The sequence below is a fragment of the Rhinolophus sinicus genome, chromosome 14, assembly GCF_057876585.1.
Source record: "Rhinolophus sinicus isolate RSI-liver-muscle chromosome 14, RSI-T2T, whole genome shotgun sequence".
Classification (NCBI taxonomy): Eukaryota; Metazoa; Chordata; class Mammalia; order Chiroptera; family Rhinolophidae; genus Rhinolophus; species Rhinolophus sinicus.
Genome location: NC_142514.1, coordinates 32,039,312 through 32,062,244, shown reverse-complemented (window position 1 = coordinate 32,062,244; position 22,933 = coordinate 32,039,312). Strand labels below are relative to the sequence as shown.

General features: G+C 42.8%; 1 protein-coding gene across 4 annotated transcripts in view; it reads left to right on the top strand.

The window, feature by feature from the left end:
- Nucleotides 1-22,933, top strand: part of TESK2 (testis associated actin remodelling kinase 2) — a 126,409-nt gene that overhangs the window by 101,494 nt on the left and 1,982 nt on the right. For 3 of the 4 annotated variants that reach the window (XM_074334636.2, XM_074334635.2, XM_019749377.3), the window contains 6 exons: nucleotides 11,806-11,952; nucleotides 21,064-21,146; nucleotides 21,367-21,451; nucleotides 21,702-21,785; nucleotides 22,000-22,086; nucleotides 22,799-22,916. In XM_074334636.2, the coding sequence (XP_074190737.1) occupies nucleotides 11,806-11,952; nucleotides 21,064-21,146; nucleotides 21,367-21,451; nucleotides 21,702-21,785; nucleotides 22,000-22,086; nucleotides 22,799-22,916 (604 nt within the window). The remainder of the gene's footprint in view (nucleotides 1-11,805; nucleotides 11,953-21,063; nucleotides 21,147-21,366; nucleotides 21,452-21,701; nucleotides 21,786-21,999; nucleotides 22,087-22,798; nucleotides 22,917-22,933) is intronic. The other variant, XM_019749378.3, reaches the window with a different exon arrangement.

Below are 22,933 nucleotides of genomic sequence, written 5' to 3'. Positions count from 1 at the left end.
GTTGGGTGAAGGAAATAGTCAGGCTTCTTCAGGCGCTGCCTTTCCATCAAGCCAGGGAAGCTAAAGACCAAATTCTTAGATGTCGGGAGGCTGGAGTGTTGGCTACGAGGGCACCAGTTCAGGATAGTTGTATTTATTGTGGTTCTTATTCTCTTCACTAACTTGTTTCTCTTGATAAAGCTAAAATATGAGTAGCTTTGGCCACTTGGAAAGGGTGTTATAGAAGGAAAGTATGCAATGGGGCTTAGAATGACTTGCCTTTCAGGTCTATTCTATCATATTGTTATTCCATGCCTTTGGGCATTGTTTTCCCTATGAACATGTACCTTTGAAAAAAATTTTTATCCACCCATGACAAATGAAATAAATAAGGGCAATGTAATGTATATATGTTGACACCAACTAATTTATCCTGTACATAAAGTCATAGAAACACTTTTCTGAGAATACCTAAAAGCCAAGGAGATATTCATGAAGATCAGATAGATGATTAAAATTTTGAGAGAGAGAGGCTAGGTTATGAGGGACCTAATAGGCCTTGGTAAGGATTTTGAATTTTATTTTAAATACAGAAGGAAGCCATTAAAGGATTTTAAACAGGAGAGTAATATGATACATTTTGCATTTTAAAAATAGCACTTTGGCTGCTCTGTGGAGAATAGATTGTAGAGGGACAAAGTGGAAGCAAGGAGACCAGTAAGCAGAAACTTATGTTAGAGATTATATAAGAGATGTGGGTAGCTTGAACTGGGGTGTTATCTGTGAAGATGTTTAAAGGCCTGTTTTGGAAATAGAAGCATAAGGCCTTGGTTGTGACTTTGGTAAGAAGAGTGAGTAATCAAGTGATGCCCAGTTTCTAGGTAAATGGTAGTGCCATTTACTGAGATGCGAACAACTTGGAGCGTGCAGCTGGAATACTTTGCCTCCCTCAGCTGTGTTGCCTGGGAGGTTTTTTGAACATAACACTGTAATCAGTATACAGATGCTCCTTGACTTACGATGGGGTCATGTCCCCATAAACCCATCATAAGTTGAAAATATTGTAAGTTGAAAATGCATTTAGTACATCTAAATAACTGAACAGCATAGTTTAGCCTAGCCTACCTTAAACATAAATGCTGGCAACACAGTACACTGTAGAGTATTGATTGTGTACCCTCACGCCCCCCTGGCTGACTGGGACCTGTGGATTGCTGCTGCTGCTGCCCAGCATCATGAGAGAGTAGCATACCACATATCGTTAGCCTGGGAAAAGATCAAAAATCAAAATTTGAAGTCTAATTTCTACCGAATGCATAGTGCTTTTACACCATCATACAATTGAAAAATCATTAAATAGAACCATTGTAAATCAGGGATTGTCTGTAGTCTCTTCACTATAGAAGAAACACCAGACTCAATCTTTGAGCCTTTCAAGGATAGCACACCGTTGTATCCTTCCTTGGACAAGACCTTAAGCTTAAAGGCTGAGTTAGCTGGTGATCACTGATTCATGGAGAGTGGAGAAGGGATCCCTATATGTAGGTTAGGGACACGTAATGGTTAGGGACACTTGACTTAATTCATTCAACAAGTATTTATTGGGGCCTAGTCTGCCAGACACTGATCTAAACATGGCATTGAACCTGTTCTCAATGAACTCATGCAATGAAGTTGTGTGTCAGGACCTTCTGAGTTTATTTGGAAAGGATTTCAGAATTCAGTGTTATGGTCGTTCTCTGCTTCTAGTTACTTAGAAAAAAATTTTACAATTTAGAATTGCTAAAACCATTCTGAGAGACATTCTACCCAGATCTGCTTCTTTGCTCTGAGAGTTGGCCTTAGACCAGCATCAGCTGCTTCCCAAAGAGTCCCAGCAGCTGACAAATGAATGATAATTTTTAACAAGTTGGTAAAATAAATCTAGACTTACTTCACTCAGGATTAACCATCCGATTTTCCTCATTACTCTCTCATTAAGGAGGGTAAATCATCCTGATACTTGAGATGGTCTGAAACCAAGTTTAAAAAAAGGCTCTCCCTTTTTCCTTGAGGATATAGATACTTAATATGTACACCAGACCTCAAATCTGTTTTCTCTGCAGTAGAACCAGAACTGGCTGGTTCCTCTGTCCCCACCCCTTCCTTTGATGGCTCCAAGTAATCGTTGTGCATTTCTGTGAACTTAAGGGTGTTTACTTACCTATCTGACCCTTATCCTGCTCTTGGAGTGACTGACTACTGGGCTGGGAAGCTGTCTTCCACATAGGAAACTGGAAACCTTTGAAACCTTTCCTCCCTTCCTATCCTTCTGCCTAACATTTGCCGCTACAAGATAACATTTGAGCTTGTAGTTTGTCTCCTTTAACTTTTGCTTGACTTCTTCCTTATCCAGAGGCCAAACAGTGTTCTGTTATAGGCAGAGGAGGTAGAAGAAATGATTGGTTCATTTAAGAACAGAGTTTCCTTCAATATAAATCACCTTAATTAGAAAGTTAACCTGTTTTGGTTTCCATTTTCATTTTGTCCATTGTCAAGCCCCGGCTCCTCAGATCTGGTGGGCAGGCAAGGTGCTTTGTCTTCCTAAGGGATTGCTTTGAGCTCCATTTGCTCCGAGCTCAAATCACCAGGTGAATGTCAGACATTCCTGTCTGGATCTGGACAGTGCAGGGTTGCTGTAGATGTGCGTGGGGTAGCAAGCCGGAGGGAAGAATGCTTTTAAACATGGCTCCAATAGCCATGTCGCTGGTAGAGTTATGGATTTGGGGGTAGGAAAGTAGACAGGATGGAGTGTCAGGAGCCCTGGCCCAATCTTAAATTATGTCTGAGACCATTGATTGCGATTATAGTAGAGCTTCATGGGATAAAGGGAACAGTTTTCTTATTACCTTAGTTTGTTTCTTTGAGAAGATTTGTTCTACAGATTTATCTTTTAACATTTACTTTATTTAACAAATTTGATTTTAATTATGAGATGATTGATGTTAGAGTTAAAAATCAATGGGGAAAACTTAATCGTACTCTTTTGAATCTGTAGATAAGCAATCGTGTTGACGTTTATAGCAGCTTACATGCATAGAAAAACACTCGTACTACTTCAGGTACCTTAAACAAACTTACGTTCTTTAAAGTGGTGAATAGGTTCATAGTGTCTATCTGTGGGAAATGTGAGGGAAGTAGGGGAGATATCTTTATAGCCTCCGCTACTCGGCTTTTAGATACTGATAAAATAAATATCTTCTGTAATTTCCAAAAGGAGATCTCAGTTATATTTTTTTAAGTCCATGTGATTCTGACCACTTTAAGGAGTCTGCTGATAAGGGTGGTAAAGTGATTCTCAGAATTTCATATCACTGACTGGCCAAACACACTATGTTTTATATTTCACTTTATCCAATGCTACCATAGTACCTGCCGTACAGTAGGCATTATTAAATATTTGTTTTACATGGTATTTATCAGAAAATTCCTCTAAAAACATATTTCTCTTTTTGATCTTAAATTACATTAATGACTGAATTGGGAAGGTTTCTAATAAAAGAGGGAACTTAAAACCTGCCTCCATTTATTTAAATGTACTCTATCATTTGTTTATTCAACAATTTATTGTTCACTTTACTGGATGGATACTGGGCTTACAAAGCTGAGAAACAGCTGGTCTCTGCCATCAAGATTATATATACTACAATGTGATAAACAAAAATATACATACAGGAAGCTAAAGTGACACAAAATATGGGATGGGGTATCAGGAAATGCTTTCCAAAATAAGAGACTCGGGCTGGGTTTAGAAGGATGAATAAGAATTAGCAAAGCTATGAAGGGGAAGAAGAGTATTTTAGGAAGTAGATAGGCATATTTGAAAACAGAGAGAGTGAAACATTTAAATATTCTGAAACACATGTTGAATTCCCTTTCTCTTTGAGTTAGTTAATTACTACTGACTATTTCAGTCCAGCAGGCCCTGGTGGACCTCCTGGAATGGAGGCTGAACCATGGCAAACTTGGGCCTTGGCAGATATACGATGTACGCTTGCAGTGGCTGTGGAACCTCGAGCTGAGAACAGGAGGCTCCTTTGGAGCACAAGCCTCCCACAGGGTGCTCTTGGGATGCCTGTCCTGGAATTACCCAGGGCAGTAACAAAGCTTTCTTTTCTTCTTTAAAGCAAGCCAGCAGGATGGGGTGTCTGCTAGCCTTTGTGTTTAGAGCCGACCAGCAAACATACAGTGGCCAACACAATGGTATTGTTGGGCTTCAGTGAAAACTAGGTCGGGGCCCAGGCCCTCCTCTGTAGAGGGCCCATCCAAAGAACAGAGGTTCAACAAGCCACTGATTTGGCTATTTGACATTGATGCTGGTTTCTGACTCACTGAAGACACATAAGATTACAGCATCTTTTCCCACTGTTTCTCTGAGCACCTCAATTTGGAATCTCTGAGTTGCCTGTGAGTTTTTTCCCTCAGTTCTCATATGTATCACTCAGTTGCTAAATATTTTAAATTCTACTTCTGCATATCCTAACTCTAGCCCACTTTTTCAAGCCTAAAATAGCTCTCTAAAGCAGGCATTTGGCCATCTCTCGTCTGGACTGTTGCAGTACCTTCCCCTCATCCCTTCTCCCCTACTTGATGCAGAAAAAAAAGGAATAACTACTAATCTCTGCACTTTATATGTGTGTTCCTTTTGCATAGAATGTCTTTGTTACTCCCAACCCTACATTTGGGTATCCATGAAATGGAAATAAATCCTCAACAATGAGTGACTAGCCAGGCCTAGGTGGGAGGAGGATAATCCAGGTAAATGGATCAGCAGTGTGTACAAATGTGCAGGTAAGCAGGGAGAAAAACCTTTATAAGCAGGAGTGAAAGGCTTTGTACGCCATGCTAAAGATTGTGGGTTTTATCCTAAGTAGGGCATCATTGAATAATTTTAACAGGGGAGTGGCTTCAGGTTGGCATTTCAGAAGGATTAGCTTGGCTGTATTATGTAAAATGGATTGGAATGAGGGCTAAGTGTGTTCAAGATGTAAGAAGGGAACCAGAAGACTAGTTAGAAAGCTACTGGAGTAACCCACAGAAGGAATGATGATAAGATGTTGATAGGGGAGAACGAGTTGTGTACTCTGAGCTGAGCACTGTGCTGGACATGCTTTGTATGCCTTATCTCTTTTAATTAGTCACTGCCTTTGATTAAACAGAAAATCCTGTTGATTCTACCTCTGAGATGTCTCTAGATATTAACCTCTTTTCCATTCTTGCTGCCATTCATTGTCTTATTCGGGGCTTTGGATGATTCCAGAAGCTTCCTAACTATTCTCTAAGCCTCAATTCCTGATCTTTCCATAGTTTTTATACTATTGTTTGAATGATATTTCTATGTAGCATGTCTAATTATGTTATTGTCCTATGTGGAAAAAAAGCTCTTAGTTGATTGTATGTCATCTCTCCTAGACTGTGAACTAAGGGCAGAGACTGGCCCCATTTACCTTTGTATTTTCACATAGTAGGTTTTCAGTGTTTGTGTAGGTGGATGGATCTTCTTCAGGACAACCCTGCTAATTAGGTGGCCGAAAATGATCTCTGTTAGTTGGATGGCAGCACATTTATCTGCTTTGGGTAAGCGCTCTAGCTCCAGGCCAGTTAGGTAGATTTTTTCAAAAAGGAGTAATTCTTGCAGTTGATCTTTTCTTCGGAGCTTTTCTGAATGTGGGTTTGAACCACTGTTTAGAGATAAGCTTGTTTGGTTGCAGATATCAGTACATTGATAATTCAAAGTAAAAAAACACACAAAACTAACCATTTTGTCTTACCCTTCTTACTGGTTGATTATGATCAAGGTGATCAAGGGTGAGGCCACTGTAGCTGAGTAGAGTCAGCAAGAATTGGCACAGGAGCCCTGGGGTGTAGTGCGTGGTAGGTATTGCCTCGTGCTGCTCCAGAATATTCTCTGTGTGGGCATGTTTATGTGTCTGTGCCTGAGTTGGAACCATCAGAGGCTACAGGGAATACATGGAAAGAACCATATTCTCAGCCTAGGTCACTCTTAACTATTTTTTAGGATCCAACTCAGATGTTACTTCCTCTCTGAAACTTTCTAAACTCCTCAGGCAGAGTCAGTTTCTACTTTTATACCCCAGGTATTTACCTCTGCTAAAGGGGTATTGGTATTATTTACTTACCTGTATGTCTTTCACTGTACTTCTTTAAAATATAAACTGAGGGGCCACTGGATGGCTCAGCTGATTAGAGCGCGAGCTCTTAACATCAAGGTTGCCAGTTCAATTCCCGCATGGGATGATGGGCTGCACCCTCTGCAACTAAAGATTAAAAACGGCGACTGGGCTTGGAGCTGAACTGTGCCCTCCACAACTAGACTGAAGGACAATGACTGATGGGTCCTGGAAAAACACACTGTTCCCCAATATTCCCAATAAAAAAAAATATATATATATATATATATATATAAATTGAATGTTATTCATCTTTATATATCCACATTTACTGTGTGCTAGGCTTTCTTCTAATCACTGGGGGCTATAATGTTGATGTAAACAGACAGGTTCTTACTCTCATATGGGTGTGGCAGGAAGGGGAGGAGTGCTCAATAAATGTTTGTAGAAATAACCTGAATTGATATTGCCGAGTGGAGAGCTGAGTGTCCACTTCTCTGTCCCTTTGGTGACTTTTTAGGGTGACTTTTGGCATATGATTTCTTGCATATATAATATTGGTTAGTTATGAACATACATTTATTTATTGAGTGCCTTCTAGGAAAAGAATATATTTTTTTAAATTTTATTTTATTAAATTTATTGGGGTGACAATTGTTAGTAAAATTACATAGATTTCAGGTGTACAATTCTGTATTACATCATCTATAAATCCCCTTGTGTGTTCACCACCCAGAGTCAGTTCTCCTTCCATCACCATATATTTGATCCCCCTTACCCTCATCTCCCACCCCACACCCCACACCCCTTACCCTCTGGCAACCACTAAACTATTGTCTGTGTCTATGAGTTTCTGTTTCTCATTTGTTTGTCGTGTTCTTTTGTTGTTTTTGGTTTATATACCACATATCATTGAAATCACATGGTTCTCTGCTTTTTCTGTCTGACTTATTTCGCTGAGCATTACTCTCTCAAGATCCATCCATGTTGTCACGAATGTTCCTATATCATCTTTTCTTACCGCCGAATAGTATTCCATTGTGTATATATACCACAACTTCTTTATCCATTTGTCTATCGAAGGACATTTTGGTTGTTTCCATGTCTTGGCCACTGTAAACAAAGCTGCAATGAACATTGGAGCACATGTGTCTTTATCTCTAAATGTTTTCAGATTTTTTGGGTAGATACCCAGGAGAGGGATTGCTGGGTCATATGGCAATTCTATTCGTAATTTTTTGAGGAACCTCCACACTGCCTTCCATAAAGGCTGCACCAGTCTGCATTCCCACCAACACTGTATAAGGGTTCCTTTTTCTCCACAGCCTCTCCAGCACTTGTTACTATTTGTCTTGTTGATGATAGCCATTCTGACTGGGGTGGGGTGATATCTCATTGTGGTTTTGATTTGCATTTCTCTGATGATTAGTGATGTTGAGCATTTTTTCATATGTCTATTTGCCATTTGTACGTCCTCTTTGGAGAAATGTCTCTTCAAGTCCTCTGCCCATTTTTCAATTGGGTTGTTTGTTTTCTTGTTGTTGAGTTGCATGAGTTCCTTGTATATTCTGCATACTAGCCCCTTATCGGAGGCACTGTTTGCAAAAATCTTCTCCCATTCAGTTGGTGGCCTCTTTATTTTGTCAATGGTTTCTTTTGCTGTGCAGAAGCTTTTAAGTTTCATATAGTCCCATTCGTTTATTTTAGCTTTTACTTCCATTGCCTTTGGAGTCAAGTTCATAAAATGCTCTTTGAACCCAAGGTCCATAAGTTTAGTACCTATGTTTTCTTCTATGCAGTTTATTGTGTCAGGTCTTATGCTTAAGTCTTTGATCCATTTTGAATTAACTTTGGTACATGGTGACAAATAGCAGTCCAGTTTCATTCTTTTGCACATGGCTATCCAATTCTCCCAGCACCCTTTATTGAAGAGGCTGTCTTTGCTCCATTGTATGTTTTTAGCTTCTTTGTCAAAAATTATCTGTCCATATTTATGTGGTTTTATTTCTGGGTTCTCAATTCTATTCCATTGGTCTATGTGTCTGTTTTTCTGCCAATACCATGCTGTTTTGATTATCGTAGCCCTGTAGTACAAGCCAAAGTCAGGAAGTGTGATACCTCCATTATTGTTCTAGGAAAAGAATTTTTAATGAAGCCAAGCATAAAGCACAAGTGAAATGGCAGAAACTCTGTTATAAAATTTTATTAGATCATGAGGAGGAGAGGCAGGTTTTGGTGTAGGTGAAGTTGGGGAATAGTTCCTAAGAGGTATCGAAGAACCTATAACACATATGAGTGGCTGATATTATAGTTTTATGAACTTGAAAGTTTAAAAGAACAATAATAAGAAATGTAAAATGTAAAACTTCTCTCTAGTTTTAACATATAGCCAGTTTTAACGTATAGCCAGTGCCTTAAGTTGTTTCGTAGGGCTGCCCAACGAAGTGGTCTGGAAGAAAATGAAAGCAAACAGCTGTTATCCTCAAGCTGAGTGTGCTAGTACAGTTGTTGTTGCCTCTACTTCTCGTAGAGGGAGTTGTTCAGAGTACACAGCAGCTGACTCTGCACGGGGAGTTGCTTATGGGGAAGTGAATGTTCCAACTAATGGGCACACAGAGTGTGTAGCAACTTAGAAATTTTCCTTGTTGGCAGATCTCAAACTTCCTGTCCTCATAGATGCAAAAGATCTTGAGATATTGAGAAGTTGTGGTTTCTGAAGGCCCAGAGGTTTATCAGCCCTACCAAAGTATTCACCAAAGGCCAGCATTGAAATTGATTGTAACAATAAACTCCATTTGGTTTCCCTCTCTGGTCTTGGTTTGTGCTTTTCCCACCTTACCTGGAAAATCCAGCCACTACCAGTCTGTGTGATTCCTCACTTTGTCTCACCTTTCTCCTCTGCTTTCCACCCTTGGGCTTGGTCTGTGGATTTCTCAGGCCTTCAGAGACATAGCTGAACAGAATAAACATGTGTTTCTCTGAACTAGAATCAAAAGTCCTGGCTTAGCCTGGCCTACAGACAGTGCATATACAGCCTTTTCATCATGGTCTTTTCTGCCTGGCCTTCAGTTGGGAAACTTGAGTGGCTCCTGAAGTCAGGCCTTCCATGTCACATTGTCACCATGCCAAAGGAAAGAACCACCTCTCAGACCTTTCTGACTCTCAGAACTAAAGAAATTTATCTGCATGATTAGGCATCAGCTTTGTTGCTCCCACGTAGCTTGGAGTTTGCAGGTTCAGTTTCTTTTTAGCAAATGAGCACCTCAAATGTGAACCATGAATAATCCAACTTGTGTAAAGAGACGAAGGCACTATGCTAATGCCGTCATTATATCTCATTTTGAGATTTCCAAAGATGGATTATCAAGCAGGATGAAGCCGATGGACAGGTTTCCCTTTTGAGAAGATAGGTGTATTTTTAGTCATTCTCTCTGCCTTGCCCAAGCTTGTCTGCCGCATCCAAGGAACTGAAATGCAGCATCGTGCTGCCCCCAGCTGGTTCTTTTCGATGCTTATATTACCATGTCAGAAAATCTGATTATCTGGCACTTCAATTTTTGTAAGCACTTTCGTATATTTATATTAGATTCTCATTATAACATTGTTATATAGATCAGGGATTATCATACCTATTTTATAGGTGAGAAAACTGAAGGACAGCCTTATTAGTTTATTAAGAGGCAAAAGTGGACTAAAATTCAGATCTCTTACCTCCTGTTACATTAGGTTCCCTAGTCTTTTGTAAATTCAATAATACCCCCCCCATAATAGGTATTAAAAGCTTAATTTTAGGCTTAGAGGAATTTGCCCCCTTTTCTTCCTTGGGAGGAGGAGGGAGCTAATAATACATCATGTATGGTTTGACTAAATTCAATAACCTAATTGGGAAAAAGACTTTGAGCTTGTGTTCTACATAAGACTCTCTGACTCAGGTGCTGTGTCCTCTGACTCTTGAGTGTAACGCAGTGCTAAAGAGCATGAACTCGAGCCAGACTGCCTGGGTTTGAACCCTGGCCCTGCTCCTTAATAGCTGGATAACCTTGAGCAAGTTTCTTAGCCTCTAATGAAGATATTAGTACACTTACCTTATAGGCTTATATTTATATGCAGATTAAATGAGATAATTAATGTAAAGTTCTTAGAATAGTGCTTGGCACAAAGTACTATATAAATAAATATTACCTGTTGTTGTTTTTATTATCATCTCTATATAAATATGCTTATTTGCTCTTAAAAGCCCCACAGCTCTTCACGGGTAAGTAGGAATGATGAACAGCTAAATTTCTTGAAAGAGTGCATTTTCACATAGTTTCTCCATAGCTTTTCTCCTACTCACTCCTCAGTCCACTTTGGTCTTACTCTGATCTTGACAATTTTACTGAAACTGTTCTGGCCATGGTTGCCAGTGACTTCCTAGTTACACATTCAGGAGACACTTTTAATGCTCATCTTACTTGATTTATAGTATTTGATACTTTGGGTCTTTTCCTCTTTGGAATGTTCTCCTTTGATTTCTGTGATGACATGCTTGCTTGATTCTTCTTCTGGCTGCTCCTTTAAATGTTACTTTCCCACCTTACAGGTTAGCCCCTGGGCAATTTCACTTGGCCTCAGTGACTACTTCCGCTCAATGTGATTGCCTCCAAAGTCTTTAGCCCAGCCTTTGTTCCTGACCTTTAAACTGACTCTCCACCTTGGTTGCCCTACAAGCCTTTAAATTCAACACATCCTGGCTGAACTTGCTATCTTTTAACATTGCCTCTTCTTTGGAAACCTGCTTCTGTCCCTGTGTTCTGGATATTTGATAATGGCATCCAGGGACCAATAGCTTGGGATCAACCGATAGCTTTTCATTGCCCTTCGGCCCCCATCCAGGCAGCCATCAAGTGTTGTTGTTTTTTAAACTCTGCTATCTAAATACATCTTGAATCTTGCTCTGTTCCAGTGCCTCCACTATTGCCGTAACTCAGGCACCCTTCTTTCACCAGGATTATTGTAATAATCTCCTAGCCTATTTTGCCCTCTGCTTATTCTCCACTCTAATCCATCTATCATACCGTTGCTAAAATAATCTGTTCTTTAAAAAGCAAACATGAACATGTTGCTCTTCTGCTTAAAAGGCTTTCTTTTGTTCCGTATACGCAGGATAAAATAGCAAAGCACATCAGCCTCACCTGCCTCTCCTGTTCATGAACTATCGCCATATCGAGTAAATTAGTTTCCTATACGACCATGCATTTAACCTATATCTTTGCATATGCTGCTCCCTCTGTGTGGTCTGTCTTTCCTGCTCCCTCGGTTATCCTTTGACTCCCTGTTTCCTCTATGCAGCTTTCTCTAACATGTTCAGATTGAGTGAGTAACTTTTTTCTCTGCCCTGCCCAGTGCTGTTGTACACGTACACGGCTATATATTAGTGTTTACGACATGATATTGTTTGTCTATGTCCCTTAATAGATTGTGATCTCCTTAAAAAAAGGTATCTTTGTGTGTAGCACCTACCACTGTGCCCAGATGCAGAATAAGCCCTCAGTAACTTAAAAACAAACAAACAAACAAACAAACAAAAACATACAGTCTCTATCTTGTTGGTGTTTATTCTCTAGTGGTTTCATAGCCAGACAAATGGTAGCTGGGTTTTCCTTCTGTTTTGCAGTATATCAACTCTGGAAACCTGGAACAGTTGCTAGACAGTAACCTGCATTTGCCCTGGACTGTGAGGGTGAAACTGGCCTGTGACATAGCAGTGGGCCTCAGCTACCTTCACTTCAAAGGCATTTTCCATCGGGACCTCACATCTAAGGTACGAAGGCTTTACTTGCACCACTCTTTGAGACACACGCCTCCATTACTGAGAAAGCTTGTTAAGAAACCAGTCATTAATGAGATTCAGAATGATGGAGATCACTTATAGATTTAACATTGAATTATAGACGATCTAACTTATTACTCTGTATAGCTTAGTCCTTCGAAAGCCAATCTTGGCTCACAGTAGGTACCTTTCAGTGTTGAGCCAGGCAACACATACATCTTGAAAACCTTCACTCTTGACTTCAGCCTCCTAGATACGGGTGTTGCAGGAGCAGATGGCATGAGGAGGGTTAAGAGTTTTTTTGCTCCATAGGAGTGACAGCAGTCCAGACAATGTGGGAGCCTGTCTCTTAATGTTCTCTCTCATGACCTCCAGGAAGTAGCTCTTCACTGAGAGCAGGAGTTCAGTGATTTTTTAGTTACTTGAGTGCAGGTTTTGAGGGCCATAATGTACTGACCCATTTTCTGCTTGTGCGATTGAGTTTCTGCCATCCTGCCAGTTCCTCTCTGGCGTCAGCTGGTCTCTGTAGTATTCTCTTGCTGTCCAAATTGCTGTGTGACCAGGTTAGAAAAGAGTTGCTTTTAGAGGAAGCTGGCCATGCTACAGGGCAGACACCTCAGGGCCAAGTGGCCCAGGACACCACTGGGACAAGGCTTATATACATAATAGTGTTTGATCACTGATGTGAGAGGTATAAATCATCTAACACGACTTCAGTCCAAGAGCTGATTTAAGGTCTTCTAGGGAGGTACATGGGAGTTTTGTACCTGCTCACGAATAGCTGTCATTTCATTCCCCACCCTCAACACATACACATACACATACACACACACCCCTTCTGTCATGGATGAGGGGTAATGGAGCCCGTTATAAGAAAACGTTTGCAAAGGAAACAAAAGCAGGCTGTGCATTCAGAGCCAATAAGGCCTAGAGCAGTCAATCTCTGGCTATCTGACCCTAGAATGATTCTGGTGTTTCAAACAGCAGTACTGTCCCTGAGGGACCCTGGTCATTGGTTTATAAACTACTACACAGAAAATAGCTTTGGGAGGTGAGCATAGGGCCCCCTGGTTGTGGCAGGGCCATTTGTAGTCAACTGCACTGTTAGTGAAGGAGCCCTAAGAGTGGCAAGTGGAATCTGGTGACCATCTGAGGCCTAGTTGTGAGGAGTCCTTCATTTTCATCAGCGAGGACTATATACTTGGACAGCTGGGACATGGAAGGTGGTATCTTTTCCCTCTATCAGCTTTTTCTCATACCCTGGAAGGTTATAGAAAGTCAGGACTAAGAAAACTGCACTTCCTCCAGGCAAATGGGTGGAGTTGTCTCAACTTAGACACTGCCTTAAGTTGATAGGCTATTCTCGCCTCAGGCATGCAGCCAAAGTCAAATTTTTGCTTCCTACTCAGAGAGCATCATTTCCTCCAAGGTGGAAGGAGATCATGACAAGTTATTTATCAGTCATACAGATATTTACCCCACACTTATATGAGTGTCTCCTGTGCCTGGCACCATGGATGAAGGAATATTAGAAAAGGACAATTTCTGACCTAGAGGTACTTAGAGTCTTGTTAGGAATTAATTGAAAAACAGCCTACAGCATTTCACAATTGAGTGTTCAGCCATAGACGATAGGTTTTCAGAGAAAAGAAATATCGCTAGGCTTTCTGGCGGAAAGCTTCCCCAGCGAGTGCCTAAGACCTCATCATATTCTCTTCTGTGCTCCCACAGCACTTTATCTCATTGTGATAGCGTTTGAGTGTGGTTTTGTCTGGGCTTGTCATGTTTTAAAAAATGACTGTAACCTTTTTGGACCCATAAAGTAAGACTATTATCCTTTGGTTTTCCTAACAGGGAGTAGGTATGCCCAGTGTCAGTGGCTTGAGATGAGAAACTAGGAACTTAGGAGAAAGAACTGTGTCTTTGGCTGTGCTTTCTTGGGTCTAAACTTTAAGGAGGTACTGAAGATACTTGTACTTCCAGGTGGTGAGAACAAATGAGTTTGCAAACTGGAATACACTGTAGCAAATCTCAAACTGAAGACAAACAAGTGAACTTTACAAGCCAGACCATCCAATAGGAGAGACTGTCTGTGTTCATTGCCCTCTTATCATCTCTGAGCTTTTGTCTGAATGTTTCAGTCTCACTGTAACTCTGTTGCAACAATTAGGGAGAAAGTTGCATGTCTACACCTAGGCCAGAGCAGCCTCATCCAGGAGACCTGTATGATGGTGACAGTGACCATAAGAATGAGAAACCCCAAGGGAGAAATAAGGCTAAAGGGACAGAGTAGGCCTTTGAGGTTTCCAAATGATCGCCTCGTTGTCAACCTTGGGTCTGAGTTTGCTTTCTTTAAGGACAATAAAAGGCTTACATATGCTTTAGTAGCGTTCACTTCATATTATTTGTTTGTACTATCGTGTTGTGTCTCACACCTCGCATAGAGCCTGTTAGAGAAGTGGCTTCCTGGTCCTCTTTCAGAGAATGCCCTTGATAGCACAGAGGCCAAAACATCTGCTCAAGAGCTGAGATTTTGAGTCCCAGACCCAGTTTTGTCCCACCCCTCCAAATGACTTCAGTACCTTGGGACTTAGTGTTCCCAGTCCATGAAATAGATTCTGTCCTTGACCTCACAGAAGCCATCAGTCTTGGGCTTCTCAGACCAGAGCTCACAGGAGGGATTTAAAGTAGTGGGAACACATTCCAGGTGGGATGCCTTTTTCCAAATAATCCTGAGCCTGTGGTAGAGGCAAAAAAGATCCCTAGTTTCCTATCATCAGAGTGCCTCCTGAAAAGAGTATTGCTGTTGCAGGATTCACATGTCAGTAGTTACAGCAATACTGCTTTCAAGAGTGAAAAGTCTGTCAGATATAGCTGTTCAGTCTAATTTTGTAATTACTTCTAAGAAATTGAGGGGCGGCCGGATGGCTCAGTTGGCTATAGCACGAGCTCTGAACAACAGGGTTGCTGGTTCGATTCCCACGTGGGCCAGTGAGCTGTGCCCTCCACAACTAGATTGAAGACAACGAGCTGCCACTGAGCTTCCAGAGTGGCAGCCAGATAGCTCAGTTGGTTAGAGTGTGAGCTCTCAACAAGGTTGCTGGTTCAATTCCTGCATGGGATGGTGGGCTGCACCCCCTGTAACTAAAAATTGAAAACGGCAACTGGACTTGGAGCTGAGCTGTGCCCTCCACAACTAGATTGAAGGACAACGACTTGGAGCTGATGGGCCCTGGAGAAACACACTGTTCCTCAATATTCCCCAATAAAATTAAAAAAAAAAAAAACAACTTAAAAAGAAAAAAAAGAAATTGAATTGTGCAGTGGCAGTGCTAATAGTTTACTTCAAAGGAAGTGGGAGATAGTGTGGCTTTAAGAATATTCAGTTCATGAGCTCCATCAAGAAGTGGCAATAACCACATACAGGCTTTTAGCTCTAGCTCTAGGAGTAACTAGTACAGCTGTACATGAGGCTTGTCTCTTAGGGGCAGCTGAGAGAGCAGTTTGTTTCTGCTTAATACCATTACTGCCCAGGATCAGGCAGGCACCACTGTATTTGGTTACCCCTAGGAGTACGAGTTATGAATTATACTTTTATTCTTAGTTGTTGAGGTGTGTGTGTGTGTGTGTGTGTGTGTGTGTGTGTGTGTGTACTCCATAGAAGCTACTCCGGTGAATCCATCAGAGTGTAAAGCTTATCCAACTGTGGTCTTAGGCTATACCATACAACTAGGAACAGAAAATGCCAATTTTCAGAGACTGAAGAGAGCATGAATTAGGAACAAAGTCGAATGCTGGAGCGATGTAGAGAGTGTTTTTTAGGGCACCCTGTAGGGTTTTTTTTTTTTTTAATAGTTATTTTTTATAATGAGAATCATCAGTAGTTTTGGGGAACCATTTATACTATATTATTAGAGGACATAGTATCGGGGACCTAGAAGTTACTGGAACCCAATCTGTACCATCTGTGGGCTTTTAGTCTAGTTGGGGAGACAGATATTATATAGAGCAGATTATTACACAAGAGATACAGTAAAGATATGGGACCACATGGTGGGATGGAGGGCAAGGGCTGAGACAGCAAACCAGATCATCTTATAAGAGACAGTCTCTGGGCATTTCGGAAGGCAGTTCAGTCTCTGATCTCCCTGTGCTGTGGTGGTTTTATTCAGTGCCAATATTCACTGTGCAGTTGTTCTAGGAGACCTTAGGAAGTGCTCTCAAGTGTCTGCTCTGACCCAGTTCTGAAGGATTTGTGTTGGCTTCCAGAAATGCATTCGTGGCCACCCCTTTGAGTCTCTTAGCTCAGTCCCCACACTGGAGAATCGAATGTATGGTTAGTGTATGCTTTTGACATATACTTTTGAAAGGAGCCCCTTTGCTTCAGCCATCTATCCAAACTTTCTCTTATTTTCATTTTATCCAAACTTTCATGTAACAAACTTTTGCTCAGCTCTTTCTGTGTGTCTGTGCTAGGTTACATAGAGATAGAGATGAATGGGAACCTTCCCTCCATTGAGGAGGTAAACATGTAGCAGTGTGAGGATTAAGAGGACTAAGAGCCAGGCAGCAATAGTGTCTGGGCTCCTTTTTGAACCTGAAAAGGTCACCTCTCGCCTCAGGAAATCTGACTGGGCCTCTCTGATGTCTGCTGCTTACTCTAGGCAAGGATACCTTTGAATAAAGCATTTTTCATCCTCTGTGTAATGGACCTTGCAGCCCGCACAGCCTGAAAATTGGTCTGGCTTCTTCAGAACCCCTCCATGATCTGAGCTTCATATTTTGTAATCTGTACTGGGGCTATGTCCAAGTTGGGTGAGAAATGCAATCATTACACTAGGTACCCTTGGATTAACCCACATTGGAGGTAGGGGCTTGCATCACAAATGAAGGGGTTCTATTGTAGTGCCTACACAAAGAGTGCTGCCTTCTCCATGGGCCCCAGCTATTGCTGCTATTTTAGGATTACATTGTTCCTGCTATGCCGTCTCCAGTGGAAAGCTTTTCAGCCTATTCCTCTGGAGAAGACAAAATCATCAAGTAGGGACTCTTTAGAATTGGGAAATCTGGGTTTTTACCACTTATAGTTGTAAGCTTCACTTTTCTCATCTTAAATTGTAAAAATCTCAGATCTGCCCACCTCACAATGTTGTTTTGAAGAAATACTAGGATTGTATTTTTAAAAAATGTTTTATAGGGGGTGGCCGGTTAGCTCAGTTGGTTAGAGCATGGTGCTGATAACACCAAGATAGTCGGTTCGATCCCCACATGGGCCACTGTGAGCTGTGTCTTCCTTAAAAAAAAACAAAAACGTTTTATAATTTCTAGGGTACTGCACAAACAGAAGTAGGCAATCTTCCCCTTACCCACAGGGCTAGGGAATATTCTTTAGGCCACCTCCCTCTGAAGACATTTCTGCTTTCTAAAGCTGGTAGTCTACAGCTTACAATCTATAGCTATAGGAAGGGACTGTAGAAACAGACACGTTCATTATAATATGGCAGTTGCTAAGGTTAGAGAGAGGAGAGTGTATTAGGATGCTTTGAAAAAAGGATATTTAACCCAACCTGAGGGTATAGAGAAGGCTTCTTGGAAGAAATGATGCCTAACTTGAATCTTGCAAATTGAATTCTACTAAGTAAGTATTGTGTGTGTGTGGGGGGTGGGGGTCGGGGTGCATTAATATTCCGGATGAGACCAGATAAAGGGAATTGCATAAACAACGGCATAGAGGCATAAACAGTATGATGTGCAGACTTTGAGGTTAGAGTGGTAAGAGCTACGACTTGAAAACAGAGGAGTGTGATCATATTATACTCTCTAACTCTGATGTTATCTTTTAGATAGGAAATGAAGAGCTATTGTCGACTTTTATAAAGTAATAGCTTTTTTGAAATATATTTTCACATAAAATTCACCCTTTCAAAGTATACATTTCAGTGTTTTTTTATATATTCAACCACCACTATTTAATTTCCATCACTCCAAAATGAAAACCCCATATCCTATTCTCTCCCATCAGTCCTTCTCAGTTTCTATGGATTTGCTTATTCTGGACATTTGATATAAGTGGAATCATACACTATGTCACTGTTGCTTTTAAAATGGGGGAGTGACACAGTTAGATTTGCATTTTAAGAAGATCATGTTGGCAGGAATGAGAAGGTGCATCAGGGAGATCAAGCCCTGGCCAAGCCAGAGAGACCAGTGAGAAAGGAATTGCAATATTCAATGGAGGAATGATGAGGACCTGAACCGGGCAATAGGAGTGGGGATGAAGAGGGAGAGACTGATTTGAAAAACATTTAGAAGCTAAAATTAGTTGGAGTAAGAGTAAAAAATCTAGGATGCATCCCAGGCTTCTAGCTTAACAAACTGGGTGGAAATTGACAGTGCCAGATGACATAAAAATACAGCTAGAGTTTTAGCTTTTGGACAAATGAGTCCAGGTTTGCATGTATGGAGAAGAGGAGCAATCCAGGAGGCGATGTCCAGAAATAGGCAGTCTGTGCAAATCTGCAGCTTGAGGATAAAGGTCAGGGCTGAGGATATACACTTGGGAGTCACCAGCACTGCAGTGGTAATTAGAGAAGAAATGTGGACTATTCCCCACAAAAGAGCACAGGAGCTGCCGGCCTGAGCTAGAACCCTGAGAGCATCGTTCTCGTGGAATGGGAAGAAGAGCTTGCACTGGAGTCTGCAGAGTAGCTAAAGGTAGAAAAGGAAATCCAGAACTGTGTGGCATATTAGTCTGGAGAGAAGAATCAGAAAGGAACAGGAATAGCCTCTAATAGAGTCTGTTAGCTCCAGGACCACGACAAATTATCCTCTGCACGCCCAGTACTAATACGATTCCTGAATGATATGTAAAAACACGGACAGAAGTAATCAGCAGTCAACAGCAGAAAGATCAAGTGATGTAAGAACTAATTTTGTCTATTGAGCTTAATGCCATAGAACTCATTGGGGTCCGCTGAGAATTCTTCCAGCAGAAGCCAGGGAGGAATGAGTGGGAGATAAGGAAGTAAAAACAGCAAGTGCTGCCAGACAAACCTCACTGGCTGAGTGAGGCCCTGTTAAGGGCAGGCTCAGGAGTTTGTTGGAAAACCCCACAGGGGCTAATCCTGGTCAGGGCCCCTCCCCATTTTCCTTATCACCTCACATACAGACTCCTAAAGTCGGGCACTTTTGGTTTTCAGTATCTTATCTTTGTCTTTGGCTCCAATACCCATCTATTGGCTGTGGAGGAGCTTTAAGAGGGGAAGTGGTCTTACTCCAGACCAGAGACATGCAACCTTGTCCCATGTTGTAGAGCCCTGATCCAGCCGTGCCGTATCCATTTCTCAGCCGCTCAGAGAAGCTACTCTGAAGGCACTTACTTCTGAATGGGTGGTTTGCATTGAGTGAACGGTGAAGGTGGGGCAGAAACTGAACAGCTTTGACAAGGCAGGGCACTGCGGCCATGATCTATTCCTTACTTGCTGAATTTACAAGCTGAATTTAACAAGGTTGTTTCTGAGGGCTATAAAGCAAATAGTAAATAGGACTTTGGACTGAGCCTTGGAGAAAGGAGCCTAAGTTGTTAGTGAAAGAGGAGGGGAGAAAAACAGGTGACAGGTCTGAGCTGCCGCTGCCTCATAGACCAGTGCCCTGTAGCCTGGCCTTCAGCTAATAGTCAAGCTGGCTTAGGGCCCATAGTCTCAAAGACATTCAAAGTCAAGGAGCTGAGGGATGCTAAGACAGCAGGACTGATGGGAGAACTATCGCCAGGACGAGCACAAGGACGGTCCTGCTTGAAAGCCGGAGCTGGTGCACGTCTACCTGGGATCCAGGGTAGGAGAGGATGTGATGAAATCACAGGCTTCTTCCAGGTCAGGAAGAGAGAATAGTGTTGATCATGTCAAGGCCAGAGTAAGGGACTGATTTGTACCTAATGTGGAGTAAGCTGGAGGTGACTTGGCAATGGCTCGGCAACTGGATGCCAAGGCTGGTGAGGGGGAGGGAGGGCTAATTTGGGTCACATAGGGCCTTGCTGGCTCCAGAAATGTCCCTGTGAGCCAAGGATCCCTACTCTGCTGCCTCTGGAGGAAGAGGGGTAGAGTAAGGTGCCTCCTGAGCCAGAGTGCTTTAGGGCTATTTTGAATGCAGCTATTTGGAGATAGCTGGTTGCTGCTTTGTGTTTCTTTATAAGTTGTTTGGGTTCATCGTTTCTCTGGAGACAGTAGCATTTGTTCAGTGAGCATGACCTGAACCTCTTTCATGAATTGAATACTGTGAGGAACCAGAACTTGCTCCTGAAGAGCTGATAGCCTGCTAGACTGTAAGAGGAAGTGGCACAGAGGAGGAGTTAAAGGAGCTGAGATGAGAGAGAAATAAAGGTGAGAGCTGGAGAGGACAGGGCTGGAAAGGTAGCTCGTCTTAAAACACATGAAATTTTCTGAGGTGAAAGAATTGGAAGAGCATTCCAAATGGAAGGGAACAGTATAAACAAAGGATTCACAAGTCAAACATGTCTGTGAGAAGTTTGGATGAAGATGTGAGCATAGGGGTACCAGTGGCAGAGGGGAGCGAGTAGGGAGGTAGGCTGGCTGGTTAGAGCCAAATCACAGACTTTTAATACCAGAGAGGAGGTTGGTTATGATCCTGTTGGCAGTGAGAGGAGTGTAGGCTTGGGTGCTTGTCCTGTGCTTGCATTACTTGGCAAAAGGTCAGGTCTGGCCTTTGGTTTCTTTATTCTGAGGAAAAGAGAAAGGGAGGCCAGGGGGCTGATAGTCTGTCTTCCTCCACTAGATTGTTAGCTCCAAGAGGACAAGGGTTTCTGTTCATTGAGGTATCTCTGGAACTTAGAACCATGCCTAGCACATAGAAAGCAAAGATAAATGTTTGTGTTTGGAGCATGAGAATCCCAGGGCAGCCACCCAAGACCCAGGCCTAACTCATCTCACATGGCTGTCAGAGCCCCCAAGTCATCTGACCACTGGGGTCAGCCTAAGAGTACGGTTTCATCACGGAGCAAGGTACCCGTGGCAGGGAGGGATGGTGGTAATTTAATGGTTGGCTGGTCCCTACTTCTAAGCCACACTTCTTCTTTGGGAACCCTAGAACTGCCTGATAAAGAGGGATGAGAATGGTTACTCTGCTGTGGTAGCTGACTTTGGCCTGGCTGAGAAGATCCCCGATGTGAGGTGGGTAGCCCTGAGGGGTGCTGGGGTTACAGAAGGGACTGAGGTAAAAGGAAAACGCCAGCTTCTTCCCTAGAGGCCAGGACTTGGTCACAGCTCCTTAGCTCCCTAAATTTGGTCAGTCCTAGTCTGTGCCCATCCCTGGGGGAGAATTCCCAATATTCAGATATCCCATTGCACCAGCCAGCGGCAATCTCATTTTCCGTATAATCTCACCCCACAGCATGGGGAGTGAGAAGCTGGCTGTGGTGGGCTCACCCTTCTGGATGGCACCTGAGGTACTCCGAGATGAGCCCTACAATGAGAAGGTGAGTCTGGGCACCCCAAGGTCTGGTTCTCCTTAGAATCCACTCTTAGCAGAGGGTGTCAGGATCACCCTTTATTCAGGGTGGAGATCTACATCCTTCTTGCAAAGTGCAGGGCTGGTAGTTGGCAGCTACCCAGTCAATGAAGTGAAATATGGGCAGGAGGGCCCAGGCTTGGGCTGGTGGACATGAGGGGCAGAAAGCCCACTTCTCACTCCATTGAGAGGGAAACTGAGGTTTCACTACCTACCAGGCGGACGTGTTCTCTTATGGTATCATCCTCTGTGAGATTATCGCGCGCATCCAAGCTGATCCGGACTATCTTCCCCGCACTGAGGTGAGCTGTAGGCATGGGGTCGGTACCACGGGGTGGGGCTGCTTTTGAGGCTGTGGAACTGTTTTGTCCTTGGGGTGGAGTTGCTGGAACTCAGTCAGTGTGGCTACTTCTCAGGGGCAGTTCCCAGCCTTTCTGAGCAGGCCAGGAGGGATGGAGGGATCAATGACCTCTCTACCCATGTCCCCTGTCCCCTCCCCACCATATCCCTCCACAGAACTTCGGGCTGGACTATGACGCTTTCCAGCACATGGTGGGAGACTGTCCCCCAGACTTCTTGCAGCTCACCTTCAACTGCTGTAATGTGAGTGTCTTTCCTCCCCCTGGCTCTGGTCAGGGGTTCACCGAACCCTTTTCACCTGGTTATGACTGTAGGGAGAGGCTGCTAATTAGCCTTGTGAGGGACTTTATTTTTACTGATGAATAACAGTGCCTACTTCTTCTCCTCTGCCAGACTGGAGGGCCTGCCAGACTCTCCAGAGCCCTGGACCAAAGAAAGGAAAATTGTTTTGTAATATCCAGTGCTCGTCTGGCAGGGTAGACACACCACCCCTTGCCTTGGATGTTGATGAAGCTTTGGTCAGGTTTTAGTTGGACTGTGGGTCGTTGGTCCTAAAAGTGCATGGGAAAGGCTCGTTAGCCTTCATTTCGTACAGCTCAGGCTGGACCTACCTGTTATGACCAAGGGGTAGCTGGGCCTTGTCTAGGTAGCTCCCAAAAACACATTAGCAGCAGAACTCAAGAAAGAACAAACCAATGTGAGCATACCCTTGTGAAGGATTCTTTGCCAAACAAGGGTTTAAGACACACAGAAAGGGTGCTGAGTTAGGGGAAAGTATTAGACAATAGCACCTTTCCTGACTTTAGCTCCGGGAATCACCCTCATGATCTGCAGCCTTCAGAAAAGATCTCTTAGCTGCACATCTGAGTCTTGAAAGATGCCAGGAAGACTCAAATTCCATCTTTGGGGTAGAAGGTAGGGGGGCAGGTCTAATGGCTGGTGTGGATGACTACAGATGGACCCCAAACTGCGCCCATCCTTTGTGGAGATTGGGAAGACCCTGGAGGAAATTCTGAGCCGCCTACACGAGGAAGAGCTGGAGACAGACGGGAAGCTGCAGCCCACATTCAAGGGTAAGAGATTAGACCAT